Source organism: Bos javanicus, chromosome 14, assembly GCF_032452875.1.
Source record: "Bos javanicus breed banteng chromosome 14, ARS-OSU_banteng_1.0, whole genome shotgun sequence".
NCBI lineage: Eukaryota > Metazoa > Chordata > Mammalia > Artiodactyla > Bovidae > Bos > Bos javanicus.
Genome location: NC_083881.1, coordinates 27,168,054 through 27,183,320, shown reverse-complemented (window position 1 = coordinate 27,183,320; position 15,267 = coordinate 27,168,054). Strand labels below are relative to the sequence as shown.

Below are 15,267 nucleotides of genomic sequence, written 5' to 3'. Positions count from 1 at the left end.
TAAATAAAGGGAAAAAGTCAACGTCCATGCAGCATTTGCTCAGCAGATTGAGGAGTCAGTGGTGCCGCCACTGGAGTGTTTCCAGTTGGGGACCAGCTGGGAGACCATGCATCCCTTTGCTCCTTTCAGCCTTGAGTCTCATCCAGCGCCTCTGTGCAAACAAAAAAAATTTAAGTCACTACTGCTCATGGAAAAGTCTCTCAGCCTAGGGGGACCCTGGGGAGAGGAGGCAGGAGGGGGTGGAATGACACTTCACATGTAAAAGACAGCGTGCTCTTAAGGAAATTTTAAAAATTTGTATTTAGTGATGTAATCACTTTAACATTTTCCCTAGGGCTTCATGCCCTATTTTAGGAACAAAAGATCAGCTCTTTCCAAAGATGCCCCTAAAATCAGCTTTCAAAAGAAATGAAAGAAGATTCTAAAATACCAAGAGGGCAGAGAGGAAGAGCCTGACGTATGAGGCACCCACCAATGGCCTCATTTGAAAAGTAATTCCATGTGTTAGAGCAGCAATTCTCCCGTCAGTGTGGCAGTTTAACAAGAATCGACAGATTCATCTCATAGCTTGAACAAGTTACAATAGCTGCAGGGAGTGTTGGCGATTTAGGTGCATTCAGGATGGGATGAGTGTCTTGGATGGGCTTCCCAGGTGATGCTACTGGTAACAAACCTGCCTGCGAATGCAGGTAGACTCAAGAGACATGGGTTCAACCCCTGAGTTGGGAAGATACCCCTGGAGGAGGGCATGGCGACTCACTCCAGTATTCTTACCTGGAGAATCCCACGGACAGAGGAGCCTGGCGGGCTACAGTCCATGGAGTCACAAAGAGTCAGACACAACTTAGCCACTAAACAACAAATCTAGACGAGAGGGAAATTTTCATTACTTATTAATCAGACAAACGAACAAAAAGCTGAATGTCACTCTAAGGTGTATTATCAGGCATATTTTCAGTCCAGAATTTTCTCTCTAGTCCTTAGAAAGAAACTGGAAGTTAATCAGAGATGAAGGCCTTGCAGCGATGGATAGAACCCATGGCCTCTTCCTGCCTGAAGATGAGAACCTGAGGGAAAAGGGTGACTGGAGTCAGTTTACACTGTGGCAGCAAGGTGAGCACCTGACTTCCTGATCATTCTCTGTGACCTGATGGGAAAGGGTGGGGCGGGGCCCTTCTGGGAATACTTCACAGAGCCTGGGAAACCCAGATTATCAAAATCTGTTCATTGTGTCTTAAAATGTATGAACACTCATTTATGTGTGTGTGTGTGCATGCAAATTCATAGTTTTATATATGCATATGTTGTATTTGGATATATAACGTGTTTGGGTTTTCCTGGTCTTTCCTGTTTAATGATATGTTACAAAGAGTAGTCCTACTGTATAGATGTAACTTAAAAGCCCACCATGGGTACCTTACAAAAGAGCTTCCCTGGGCCTCCTTTGCACCTGTCCCATGGAAACGCATCCCAACATGAGAGCTGTTAGGGGTGATGAACACCAGAGGGACAACTCAGTAAAAGCTAGTGTCTGAGCTCCTCAAGAATAGGAACAAGGGACTTCCCTGGTTGCCCAGTGGTTGAGAATCCACCTGCCAATGCAGGGGAGATGGGTTCGATGATCTCTGGTCCAAGAAGATCTCACATGTTGCAGAGCAACTAAGTCCCTTTGCTGCAACTACTGAAGCCCGCTCTCAAGCTTGGGCTCCGCAGCAAGACAAGCCACCGCAACGAGAAGCACGCGCACCGCAACTGGAGAGTAGCCCTCACTCACCACAGCTAGAGAAAAGCCAAGCAGAGCAGTGAAGACACAGTGCAGCCAAAAGGAAATTAAACCAAAAAGAACAGGAAGGGGTTCACAGTCAATGTACCATTCCCTGAGCTGAACCCAGGCCCAGGTACACACCCCACTCTGTGTGTGTCCAATGAGTTAATATCAATCTGTCCTCAAAATGAGAAGCATTGAATTTTATCTTTAAAGCACTCTCCAACTCTCTTGAAAATTCAAATTAACCTGGGTTAACAATAGCTGTACAAAAGTAAACCCATTCTGAAGACTACCCAGCACGTGTCTCACACCTTTAGCTGCAGAAAATAAAGTAGAGGATGGTTTATACTGTGGGACAAATAAGCACCATCCTTTGTGTTAGTATGCTTTCAGCATAATGAAGGTTTACATGTCAGAGAAAGAAGAACAACTTCAATAATATTTTCAGGGAAAAGTCCATAAGAAGAGAGATCACAGGATTTCAAGTGACTCTGTCAGCTTTTTTCCAACAAGACTTTTTTAAGCAGAGCCATAGTAAGGTCAATATGTGAACAGCATGCTAATTTTTGTCTATCGGCATGTCACTAAATGAATCAATTCTGTTGGCTGTAAGCGTTCACCAGTTCATCCGATGCCTCCATTCCATTCACATCTCATGCTTCATAGTACCTACAGAGTTTCCTAGAATAAGGCTTCAGAATCGTGCGCATCCTGGAGGTAATTTTTGGGAACCATACTCTCTGCTAAAGCCATGTGCTTTAATAAATTGAAATACGCAAAGCATTGTAGGGCATATAAGAACATTAAACAAAAGGAAATAAATAATGGAGACAGTTTGGTTGGTGGCAACCAAATTATTTGGTTTGACTTTTAATGTTTGGGTGTATTTTTTTTAAATTTTCAACTGTAGCAAAATACACATAACTTAAAAATTTAGCACCTCATCTGTTTTTAAGTGTACATTCAGTACAGTCAAGTATATTCATGTTTTTGGGCAACCAATCTCTGGAACTATTTTACCTTGCAAAACTCAGCCCTTGGCAACCACCTGTGCACTTTCTGTGTCTATGAATTTGACTACTTTACACAAAAAAATTCATATAAGTGGAACCATACAATATCTATTAACTTACACATTTTCATATATTTTTATTATACCTAATTTTCCATGAATTAGAGTAATTTCTTAAAGTACTCTTTACTTCCTTGTTATCTTTGTTAAATCCTTCTTCCCACTGAATGGAATTTGCATATTCCTTCTTTTTTCTTAAGTTTGACAGAGTAATCTATTATTTCTTTTAAAAAAATTCAAATTACATCTCACCTTATTTTAATTATTTTCTAATTTCTGATTTTATATTTTTATTCCTCCTCTTGTTCTTTTGTTATTTATTTTATTGGTTTTTTGGTAACTTTTCAATTGGAACTTCTTAGAAAATTTATTTTCGTTCTTCTTCATTAATAAAATCATTTAAGACTATGGACTGAAAAAAAAAAAAAAAGACTATGGACTGATCTCTGGCTTTGATTCAAAGCTGATTCAAAGTTTTGACTATTTTCCTTAAGCTATAATGTGTATTTTCAGTTGTATTATTCCCCCCAAAAGACTTCATTTTATCTTGATTTCCATTTTGATCCAAAATAATTTAGAAGTGTATGTGTGTTCTATACATATCCATTTTTCAATCAGTTGCAGTCAATTAATTAGAAATTAATTCTAGTTTTATTTTTTGATCATAAAATAGTTTCTCTTTTAGGAAGTTTTATTAAGGTTCTGTGTAGTCTTTCATTTGTGGTTCCAGTCTTCTGGGAGGAATCCAGTATTTTCTGGAAATAAATGCACAGTTTAAGGACTTTTGATGGCATCCAGTAACATAGCTTGCATAGAAGCCGGATGGTGTCCATGAAGGAAGATCCCCTGTCGGCCTGGAGACAGAGGGGTCAAGAAAATGTGGGGAGGGAGGCGGTAGGGCTGTTGCTTAGCAACACTGAGAGCTCAGGTCTGGACAAGAGGCCCATAGGATCTGACTTAGTAGAGATTTTGAGGTTGTCTAGTCTAGTTAGGAAAGGATGCTACTGGATATTTGAAGGCCTTGAAGCTGTGGCTTCAAGCTTGGTTTCCATCCATATGTAAGTGAGAAACACAAAAGGTCTCTAAGCAGCCCAGTCAGTTCTGAAGTATGTTGTTGTTTTTCACTCACTAAGTTGTGTCCTACTTTTTGCGACCCCGTGGACTGCAGCACACTAGGCTCCTCTGCCCTCCACTATCTCCTGGAGTTTGCTCAAATTCATGCCCATTGAGTTGATGATGCCATCCAACCATCTCATCCTCTGCCGCCTCCTTCTCGTTTTGCCTTCAGTCTTTAGCAGCACAAGGGGTTTTTCCAGTGAGTCAGCTCTTCGTTCACATCAGGTGGCCAGAGTATCAGAGCTTCAGTCTTCCCTTTTAAATGATCAGCTTTTTTGAGTTAGAGAAAAAAAGACAGAATCAACAAATATACATATGAATTTTCCCCCACGGATGCTTTCCAATTGCTATGTGGGTGTCACAGAACATCTGTTTTGTTCATTTATTGCTATGACGATGAACGGTAAACATACAGTTAGCAAATATGCCACGCATGCGCAGTCATTTTGTTTTCCAGAGCCCATGGAAGACAGTGCTACCTGATCCCAAGAGCCTTTCTGGGTGAACTCAAGGTGAACCTCTGAATTCTTCTCAACACACTGATCAGCTGACAGTGGCTACCTGAACAATTCTAGGTAGCCACTGTCAACTGATCAGAGTTGTCATGCAAGACGAACCTATTGTCATCCCAGCAGTAGAGCCTTGAAACTTCAGAGAGCTACAACCCAAGACCTTTAAAAACCTCGGCTGCATGAATTGTTGTTCAGTCTCTCAGTCATGTCTGACTCTTTGCAGATCCATGAACTGTAGCACGCCAGGCTTCCCTGTCCTTCACCATCTCCCCGAGCTTGCTCAAACTCACGTCCATTGAATCATTGATGCCATCCAACCATCTAGTCCTCTGTTATCCCCTTCTCCTCCTGCCTTCAATCTTTCCCAGCATCAGGTTCTTTTCTACTGAGTCAGCTCTTTGCATCAGATGTCCAAAGTATTGGAGTTTCAACTTCATCATCAGTCCTTCCAATGAATATTCAGGATTGATTTCCTTTAGGATTCACTGGTTTGATCTTGCTGTCCAAGGGAATCTCAAGAGTCTTCTCCAACACCACAGTTGAAAAGCATCAGTTCTTCAGTGCTCAGCCTTCTTTATGGTCCAACTCTCACATGTACATGACTACTGGAAAAACCATAGCTTTGACTATGTGGACCTTTGTTGGCAAAGTAAAGTCTCTGATTGGTTGATCATAGCTTTTCTTCCAAGGTGGCTCCATGAATATCCCTCTTAAAATGTATTCTTCACATGTAAATGAAATATTCAATTGAATTGGTTTTCTCAGATTTGCATTGGCATTTAGATCTCTTTCTAAGGCTATTTTTCCCCAAAGAAGCAGAGTTTATCACTTCTTAAAAGTTACTTTAAACTGTGTTGAAAGTTGAAAGTTAAGTCGCTCAGTCGTGTCCGACCCTTTGCAACCCTGTGGACTGTAGCCTACCAGGCTCCTCCGTCCATGGGATTCTCCAGGCAAGAATACTGGAGTGGGTTGCCATTTCCTTCTCCTTAAACTGTGTGGGAAATAATAAAATAACAAAACCACACTGTGTTTGGCTGCTGGGCATTTTCTCCTCAGCTGAATGGTTTGTTCTGCACAGCTATGTTCACATCCAAGATGCAATGAAATGGTAAATCATGCTTTAAAGCATAGCCTCTGGAACCGGAGGATCCTGAGCTGGGGTCCTGGCTGTACCACTTGTTACTGTGTAATGTGGGCCTGTTCCTGAATCTCTGGGCCTCAGATTCCTCAGCTGAAAAATGATGATGAAAATAGTGCCTTAAGTATGGGGTTGTTACTAGGATCAGTGAGTGTTCAAAGGTCTGACAGATAAATGATCGCGATACTAGTTTTTTATTACATAATAATTATACATTATATAACAATAATAGGGGCAGTCTTAGGTCACAGTTAAGAACATGGACTCTGGGAGTTAAAATGTCTCTTTCAAAAAAACATATCGTTTATACCCCTCCATGAGAGCAAATGGCACTGTACATTCCTGAGTACGTCATTCCTAAGAAATGATTTTGTAGATGGTGAAGAAAGTTACATAGTCCAAGGTGCTTCAGACTCTACCTACATCTGTGTTCTTGACAGTCACTCAGAGAAACCCCTGTCTCCTAGAAACGTCCTTCCCTCTTCTTTATCAGCACATAAAAAATGAGATGTACTTTGAAAAATACATTAAATTTCAATGAAAAATGTTTAGCTTATTAGCATATAATCCTGGAAAATGCACTAATCTATTTTGCTTCCTTAGGGTGGGTGGATTGATTTCCTGTGGCCACCTTAACAGATTACCATAAATTTAGTGGCTTAAGATAACCCAGATGTATTATCTTTACAATGTAGAGGTCAGAAGTGGGTCTCACTGAGCTAAAATCAAAGTGTCATCAGGGTGGCTTCTGGTGGCTCTGGCATTTCTTCTGGTAGCTCTGGCTTCTGGAAGTTGCCCACATTCTTTAGCTTGTGGTCCCCTTCCGTCTTCAGAACCAGCAATAGGCGGTCACGTCTTTCTCATTCTGTGTCACTCTGGCCTTGACTCTCTGCTCCTTGTGTATTGAGACCCTGTGATTACACTGGGCCCATCCAGTTCATCCACAATAATCTCCTTTTTTAAAGGTCAGCTGGTTAGTAATCTCATCGTCACATGCAACCTTAATTTCCCTTTGCCATGTTACCGAATATATTTACAAGATACTGGGCTTAGGTTGTGATCCTTTTTGGGAGGGGCCATTATCCTGCCTGCCACAGAGGGGAAATAGGCATGTAACACGTGCCCTGTCCATTAGGCCAATGAGTAGAGTATTCTGCTCCTTACTCTGCCAGTCACTGTCTATTGCAACAGAACATTGTGTCTTCTTGTGTTTATTCAGCCTCTCATTTTTAAAAATTGATTCCTTTGGCTTTTCTTTAATATTAATTTATTTTTTTTTGGCTGTGCTGAGTCATAGTTGCAGCACATGAACTCTTAGTTGCGGCGTGTGGAATCTAGTTCCCTGACCAGGGATTGAACCTGGGGCCTCCTGTACTGGGAGCTCAAAGTCTTGCCACTGGACCACCAGGGAAGTCCTAGCCTTCTCATTCTCACAGTGAGGAGGACAATATAGGTTGTGTATGGTCAAAATGGGATGAGTTAAAGCTTTACTGTGATTTGTTCCTGACAGTGGCTTTATCATTCATTGTTCTAGGAAGAAAAAATGAAAATGCCTGTAAAGGAGCTCCTAAGACCTGTTCTTTACTAGATAAATTCCCTGAGACAACAGGATGCCGAAGAGGACAGGTACCAAGAATGTTTTCGGTTCTGGGGAGGACACAGTCAGTTATCAGGAGAATAAATGGAAATGCTGATGTTTACGAAGAAATGGTCATTTTCTTTGACCCACTGAATGTCTCTTTTTTCACTCGCATTTTAATGAAACAATTTCATGGCCTTGACGGCAGCATTGAGAGTGGAAAATGTTCAGTGTTTATAGCTGTGTGGGAAATGGGAGTCCTTATTTTTAGTTCCTTTACAAAGAAAGATGAGAACATAAATTCTGAGTGCTGTGATGGCTCTAATCAAAATTGACAGTAATTTTGTACTGTTGCTTTAATTTAGTGGTTCTCCCACACCTTGATAAAGGGATGAACAGGGGTTACACTTTCTGTGCAGATCAAATATTCCATCATGCACCCGGGAACCCACGTGTGGCCGCACACAGGACCCACGAACTGTAGGCTCCGAATGCACCTGGGCTTGGTGATTCCCAAGGAAGGCTGCAAGATCCGATGCGCCAACGAGACCAGGTATGCTCCCCCCATCATTTTCTGTCTATTTCATCACCCCTGACAATGGATGCTCGTTACAGCAAAGCTACGTTCAGCAGGATTATTTCCCTTCTTTTGTGACTGAAATAGCCTAGGGTGGGAGGTATTAATCCAACTTCATTAGACTGTGTCGCATCTCTGTGCTTTCTGTTGATCAGAAAGTGAAAGAAAAAAGTGAAAATGTTTGTCGCTCAGTCGTGTTTGACTCTTTGAGACCCTGTGGATCGTAGCCCACCAGGCTCCTCTGTCCATGGGATTCTCCAGGCAAGAATTCTGGAGTGGGTTGCCATGCCCTCCTTCAGGGGATCTTCCCAACCCAGGAATCCAACCCGGGTCTCCCGTATTACAGGCAGATTCTTTACCATCTGAGCCCCAAGGAAGCCCCTTATTGATCAGAGATACTCCCCAGTTCTAGGGCGGCCCTCCTTCATCATTTCTCCCCAGATCACTCTCGTCTGGTTGATGAGCCATCTTGCTTCTTTTTCTAGGTGGACAAACCTACATTCAGAGTCAGCTAACTTGTCAGCTTGTCAGAGTCAGCTAAGCCCCACATGACACATTGTGTTCATGCTATACAGTTTAAACTGTTCATCAATACAAAGAGTCTCCTTCCTGAAGCAAACACCTGGTGATATTTGTGTCTTGCTGTAGAGGACACAGCATGGCACAATGGCTGCCTTTTCAAATCCCAGCTCTGCCAGCTAATCCTGTGTAACCTTGGCCAGTTACTTAATCCCCTGCAGCCTCAGGCTCCTTACTTATCAAATCGGCAGTGATGCTATCTACTCTGCAGGATTGTTGTCCAGATTAGACTAAATCATGCATACAAGACACTTAGCCTGGGGACTATCCTGAGTAGGGAAAGGGTGACTGTTCAGGCAGCTTCCTTTGATCCTATTACTCTGATCTCCTGGAATGCCCATCTTTTCACCCGTCCAAAATAAACATACTACTAAGATCCGATTTCATTCCAGAAAAGGAACCTCTTCTTTGACTTCTTAGAGTAGGTACAGGGTATGTCGTCAGTGATCCTGTTCTTTGTCTCCCATTGCTGTGCTGTGCTTAGTCACTCAGTCATGTCCCACTCTTTGCGACCCCGTGGACTGTAGCCCGTCTGGCTCCTCTGTCCATGGGGATTCTCCAGGCAAGAATACTGGAGTGGATTGCCATGCCTTCCTCCAGGGAATCTTCCCAACCCAGGGATCGAACCCAGGTCTCCTGCATTCCAGGCAGATTCTTTACCATCTGAGCCACCAGGGAATTGCTTTTATTTATTAATTATTGATTGATTGTTAATTATTTATTTATTATAATAATAATTGCTTTTATTAATTAGTACATATTATTAGTCTAATCTCTGGGACTGAGCTGTAAGTGCCTAGAGGGCAGAAACCAAGTTATTATCTTCTTACCCCTTTCTCAGGACCCTTAGTGGAAGTCTGATGGAGAGGTGTTCGGGAGTGTGCAGGTCATTCCTTTGGTTGTTGGCACACACCCACCAGCCCAGACCTGGTGCAGGAGCACCCAGTGCTGAGGGGCATTCCAAGATGACTCAAGTTGGGGTCTTACCCTACCAGGGTGTCCAATCAGGGAGCTAACACAGCTCAAAAGTCAGGAGTCATAAGAGAGGCACAGATAAGAATGCTGCAGGTGGTCAGTGGACAGGCAGCTAGCTTTTTGCCACTGAGACTTGGGAACTTTGACAGAGAAAAGTGAAAGTGTTAGTCACTGAGTCGTGTCCAACTCTGCAACCCCATAGACGATAGCCCACCAGGCTCCTGTGTCCATGGGATTTCCTAAGCAGGTGGTATATTTTACAAATTCATAGTGATATTAAAAAGTGTTTGCTACCCGCTCCTCCCAGCAAACTCTCGTTGGATCTGGAGGCGAATTTTTGGAGGATGGACTATTTCGTCTGTCTTGTCCCTGAGGAGTTTTGAAGCATCAGTGTCCTTCCTCCCTCTCATTGCCGTGGGTCAGCGTCCTTCTCTGTGTCCTTACTGTACTTGTTGTACGTTGCGTTACATTCTCCTCAGGTCAGGCTAAATATTTCATTACAAAAAGAGTGTTTTTTATGACCAAAATGGATTAATTGACATTAAAACACTGCGCAAGGCTGCTAGTGAAAATAGCTAGAGAGCTGAATAGCAGGGTCAGTTTATGAACTCTCAGGACAGAAAGACTGTAATATGAAATCTGGAAGTTTCATGCTGTTATTGTGGTGGTAACATTGGCATGGAAACAGAAGCACACATACCGAGAAATCAGGCTTCCTTGTGCTCAGCAACAGGAAGCAATTTTTCAGAGCTTCTCAACTTTTGAAAGAGTGGCAATTTGTGCGTCGCAGTTCTCAGGTATTAATAATCGCACTGCTGTTTCCTCAGTGTTTTGCAGTTCCTTCTAGTGTGCATCTGTGTTTAAAGGTTCCCTCACTGCAGAACATAGCACTTTTTATCTGGACATAAGCTTGCAGGTATGCAACCTTCTATCATGACAAATAAAATTATCATTTAAGATGAATAATACTTTCCAATGGCAAAACTGGTGCATGCTCCTGCTATGTAATTTGGAAAACACAAAGAAACACAAAAAAGAAAAGAAATTATTTTTGATCTCAGTACTCAGAGATATTGCCCAGATGCCTCTCCATGTCTATGTATACATATTCATATATACATAAGCAGGAAGTGCATAGCGATTATAGACATTGTGCTTTCTACGTGCCAGGCACTCTGCATACACTCACTCATTAACCTTCACAACAATCCTGCGTATCTGGGATGATTAACAACTCTATTTTTCAGCTGAGGAGAAAGTGAAAGTGACGGTGTTAGTTGCTTGGTCGTGTCGAACTCTGCGGCCCCATGGACTGTAGCCCACCAGGCTCCTCTGCTCAGGCAAGAATACTGGAGTGGGTAGCCATTTCCTTTTCCAGGGGATCTTCCCCACCCAGGGATCGAACCCACATCTCCTGCATTGCAGGCAGTCTCGTTACTGACTGAGCCACCAGGAAAGCCCAAAGTCACATGACCGGGGTTCAAATCCTGGCGTTCCGTCTTATGAAGTGTAACTTTAGACAACTCGCATGACCTCACTAAGCCTCACTTTCTTCCTGTAAAATGGGGAGAACAAAAGTATATCTTGGTGTGGTTTTGAGTATTACAGTAATCCATATAAATGCATTCAGAGCTGTATTTACAGAGTGTGATGTGGTAAAATGCACTCAATGTATTTTTGAGCTTCTATTGTGCTCATCTCCAATTGCTGCAGAAATGGGGACTTCTGCCCCTCACATTCCCAGGAGTGAGACCAAGTCTCCTGGAATCATCGGAGGTTGTCCTTATAACCTGCAGCATGCACTCTGATGGGGTGGGGGTGGGGGCCCTGAGGAGCTTGAAGGTGGGGAGGGAGATGAAAGTCAATGGAGGATATGGGGGCCAGGGCTGGTGAAGGGATGGTAAGAAACAGACAGGGTCTGCGGTTTGATAGGCCTGGGGCTGGGAGGGATGCTGGGGTGGGGGGTGCAGCCGGACACCGCAGGTAGCCACTCCCTCTTTTTCTCCTTTTGCTTCCCTGCCCCCTCCCCTCCGATGTGGAAGAAAGGGCAGAGAGGCATCCCAGCTCTGTGGCCTCATGAAGTTTCTCTCCATCTTTCCTTTCTTTCTCCTCCCTTCTTGGCTTTCTTAGCACTCTGCTACCTGGTGACCCAGGACCAAGAGGAGGAAGTCAGAGGCTATATAGAGAGGCTGCACAGGGGCTGATCAGCAGTGCAGAAGCCCCTGGCCACCTGGAGGGGCCCCTGTGGCAGCCTGGCCAAAACTGGGCTCCCCAGGAGGAGGTAGAGAGATACCCTGGGGGTGCGTATATACAGAACCTATTGGGAAAAGAACTTGTCAAGTTCGCCATCTTTTATTGAAATTAATGTTTTGACTTTAAACAAAACAGCAAACACCATACCCATCAGTGTTGTGAAATATATACTATAAAGTGTAATGTGAAGACTAAAGTCCTAGTCAACAGCTTGACTCAGAGAATTAAAAGAATTTCCATGCTGAAAGGAGACTTGAAGGCCATCTGGTCCACCCACATCATTGCACAGATGGGGAAACTGAGGCCCATGGATGACGTGCTTGTCACAGCCACATGGCTAGTTGGCAGGGCCAAAACAAGGACACAGATGTCCTAGCTTTCAGAAAAGTGCTGTCTCCTGTTAGATAGAGATGATCGATAGATTGATGGATGGATGGGTGGATGGGAGGATTGATGGAAAGATAGGTAGGTAGATAGATGACAGGCAAACAAAGAAGGTATGTGTGTATATATTCTGTCTACATGTATCAGGAGGAGAGAAGCAGCCATAATGCAGTTTTACATTTCAATTCCATATGTGCCAAGATTTCCAATGCAGTCAGAACCTGTGGGATTTCCGTGAATCAAGATTAATAAGAGCTGTGTTCAGTTCAGTCGCTCAGTTGTGTCTAACTCTTTGCGACCCCATGAATCGCAGCACGCCAGGCCTCCCTGTCCATCACCAACTCCCAGAGTTCACTCAGACTCATGTTCTTCGAGTCAGTGATGCCATCCAGCCATCTCATCCTCTGTCGTCCCCTTCTCCTCCTGCCCCCAGTCCCTCCTAGCATCAGGGTCTTTTCCAATAAGTCAACTCTTCGCATGAGGTGGCCAAAGTATTGGAGTTTCAGCTTCAGCATCATTCCTTCCAGTGAACACCCAGGACTGATCTCCTTTAGGATGGACTGTTTGGATCTCCTTGAAGTCCAAGGGACTCTCAAGAGTCTTCTCCAACACCACAGTTCAAAAGCATCAATTCTTCGGTGCTCAGCTTTCTTCACAGTCCTCTCACATCCATACGTGACCACTGGAAAAACCATAGCCTTGACTAGACGGACCTTTGTTGGCAAAGTAATGTCTCTGCTTTTTAATATGAGCTGTGTTACAGTAGCCTTATTCCTGAGCTCTTGGACCCTTTTCTGTATTCCACTCAGCTTATTGAAATACCTTGCAGGGAACATTAGCATAACAGCTGTAGGCACTGGGATGTTCCCTAGAACCATGATCTGGGGCTAGAGGTCTGGCTGTAATGAAGCCAACCTAGTGCCTTTCTGCTGCCTCCACAACAGCACAGTGCACTGCAGGCATCTGAACTGGCTTTCGTGTCTATAAACACTCTGCTGGAAAATTAGAACCGTGTCATGTGTGTATCTCAGAACCTTTTGGAAAGATCACTGAGATGTGATCTATACAATTTTTAGATGGAAGACTGTAAGCTCCTCATATCATTATTTAGCATTATTAATGTTGATGGTAATTCTATGACAAAATTATAGTTATTAGGTGTGTGCTGCCACAATTATACCATTATCATTAATTACAATAATTTAAGAAACTGAGGAATTACATAATGTTGGTTTATCTTGTGACCAGATATTTTTCTATCTTTTGACAAACCAGGGAGAGACAGTCTCCTCGTAATGGTGAGTAATTCTAAAAGTAAGCCGAGGCAGGTGTCTGAAGAGTGGGTGCAGTCGCCCCACCTCCCTCCTACCTTCCTGAAACCTCAGAGGAAGGCTAGATGAGTGCTTCCAAGAAGCCTTCTTCCCAAGGCTGCTTGGAAAATCTTTTCCCTAAAGGCCTCTTCCCATGTCACAAATTGAGCATAAATTGTATGTGGTGGCTCAAATGATAAAGAATCTGCCTGCAATGCAGGAGATGCAGGTTCAATCCCTGGATCAGGAAAATCCCCTGGAGAAGGGCATGGCTATGCACTCAGTATTCTTGCCTGGAGAATTCCCTGGACAGAGGAGCCTGGCAGGCTACAATCCGTGGGTTCGCAAAGAGACACGACTGCGTGACTAACATAAATTGTATGTGGTGGAGATTTGCTCTCAAAGCAAGTGGCCTGGAAAAACTCTTTTCTTTTCATTACAATGAGAGCCTTTGTTTTCCATTCAGAAGAGATCTAAAGACCTTTTGACATCTTGGTGTTCTGTTTCTTTTTGTTCTGGAAAACCCTCATCTGTTCCCAGATAGGTGACATACCTTTTGATGAACCTAAGTCACTTCAGTCTGCAGTCACTTGAATGGGATTTTATTGTCCTTTCCAATTAGGGCTGCACTTTTAGTCGTTCTAGCTCTCATAAGTGATTGAATTTTTTTTTAACATATTCAGAAGGAATCTACATTTAAGAATCTACACTAAGTAACTGAGTATCTTTGTTGTTTTCTGGGAAAATATCTGAAAGAAAATGGCAAGGCAAATATAATAAATCTAATAGAATTTTATGACCTTAACCGACTCCAAACCTCTTGGAATACCTCCCAGATTTCTTGTTTAAAAAATTGTTTAATCAATGGTTTACTCTCATCCATATTTAGCCTAAAATATCTGCAAAACCACAAACCAGTGCTAACTTATGTTCCACATTTATAGGTACTGGTTCCATGAATGAACCAGCCAGCACATTCCAACACTAAAAAGCTTTTCCCAGTTTACAAGCAATTTAAGTTAATGAATGGAATGCTTGAAGATTTTTCTCACATTGAGCATGCCTAAGTCTTTGACTTTCTTATACCTATCATAATCTAGAGAAAGTGTCATTTTGTGCAAACTTAGAATGTTCTGTTTAGTTGATTTAATTACATGCAGTACTTTAAGTAGTACTTACCAAAGTAGTACTTAAAGTACTACTATGGCTACTGTGAGCAGCACCTCTGTGAACATGAATGTACTGTTTTTGGTTTTTGCACGCCCTTCCCCGTGTCTTTTGTTATACTTGGATGGGACTCCAGTGGAACTCTGAACCTATTTAAACTCTCTGCTGCTGCTGCTGCTAAGTCGTTTCAGTCGTGTCTGACTCTGTGCGACCCCATAGACGGCAGCCCACCAGGCTCCTGTCCCTGGGATTCTCCAGGCAAGAACACTGGAGTGGGTTGCCATTTCCTTCTCCAGTTCATGAAAGTGAAAAGTGAAAGTGAAGCTGCTCAGTCTTGTCCGACTCTTAGCAACCCCATGGACTGCAGCCGACCAGGCTCCTCAGTCCATGGGATTTTCCAGGCAAGAGTACTGGAGTGGGGTGCCATTGCCTTACCACTCAATAAATGTTGAGAATTGTCATCCCCACAGGAATTGTATCTCGCAGATTCTCTTAGAGCTTTTTATTATCACACCCCCTCTTAAGTTTTCAGTTTTCTCAAATACAGTTAAATTACTCATAGGGAGTGAAGCCAACATAATTCTGAATTTATATGAATTTGACTACTCTAGGTGCCACCTGTAAGCGGAATTATACAATATTTGTCCTTGTGTGAGTGGCTTATTTCACTTAGCATAACAGCCTAGAGGTTCATCCATGTTGTAGCATTGTCAGATTTCCCTTCTCTCTTAAGGCTGAGGAATATCCCATTGTATATAGATAAATGTTTATTTATCCATTCATCTGCCAGTGGTCATGGGGGTTGTTCCCGTCTTTTGGCTACTGTGAGCAGCACCT

General features: G+C 43.0%; 1 protein-coding gene across 11 annotated transcripts in view; it reads left to right on the top strand.

Moving 5' to 3' along the window:
* Positions 1-15,267, top strand: part of ASPH (aspartate beta-hydroxylase) — a 189,825-nt gene that overhangs the window by 170,189 nt on the left and 4,369 nt on the right. For all 11 annotated transcript variants that reach the window (XR_009740822.1, XM_061438824.1, XM_061438823.1 and 8 more), the window contains 3 exons: positions 978-1,113; positions 7,141-7,232; positions 7,605-7,738. Coding sequence is in view for 10 of the 11 variants with exons in the window: in XM_061438824.1 (XP_061294808.1) it covers positions 978-1,113; positions 7,141-7,232; positions 7,605-7,738 (362 nt within the window). In the remaining variant the exon portion in view is untranslated. The remainder of the gene's footprint in view (positions 1-977; positions 1,114-7,140; positions 7,233-7,604; positions 7,739-15,267) is intronic.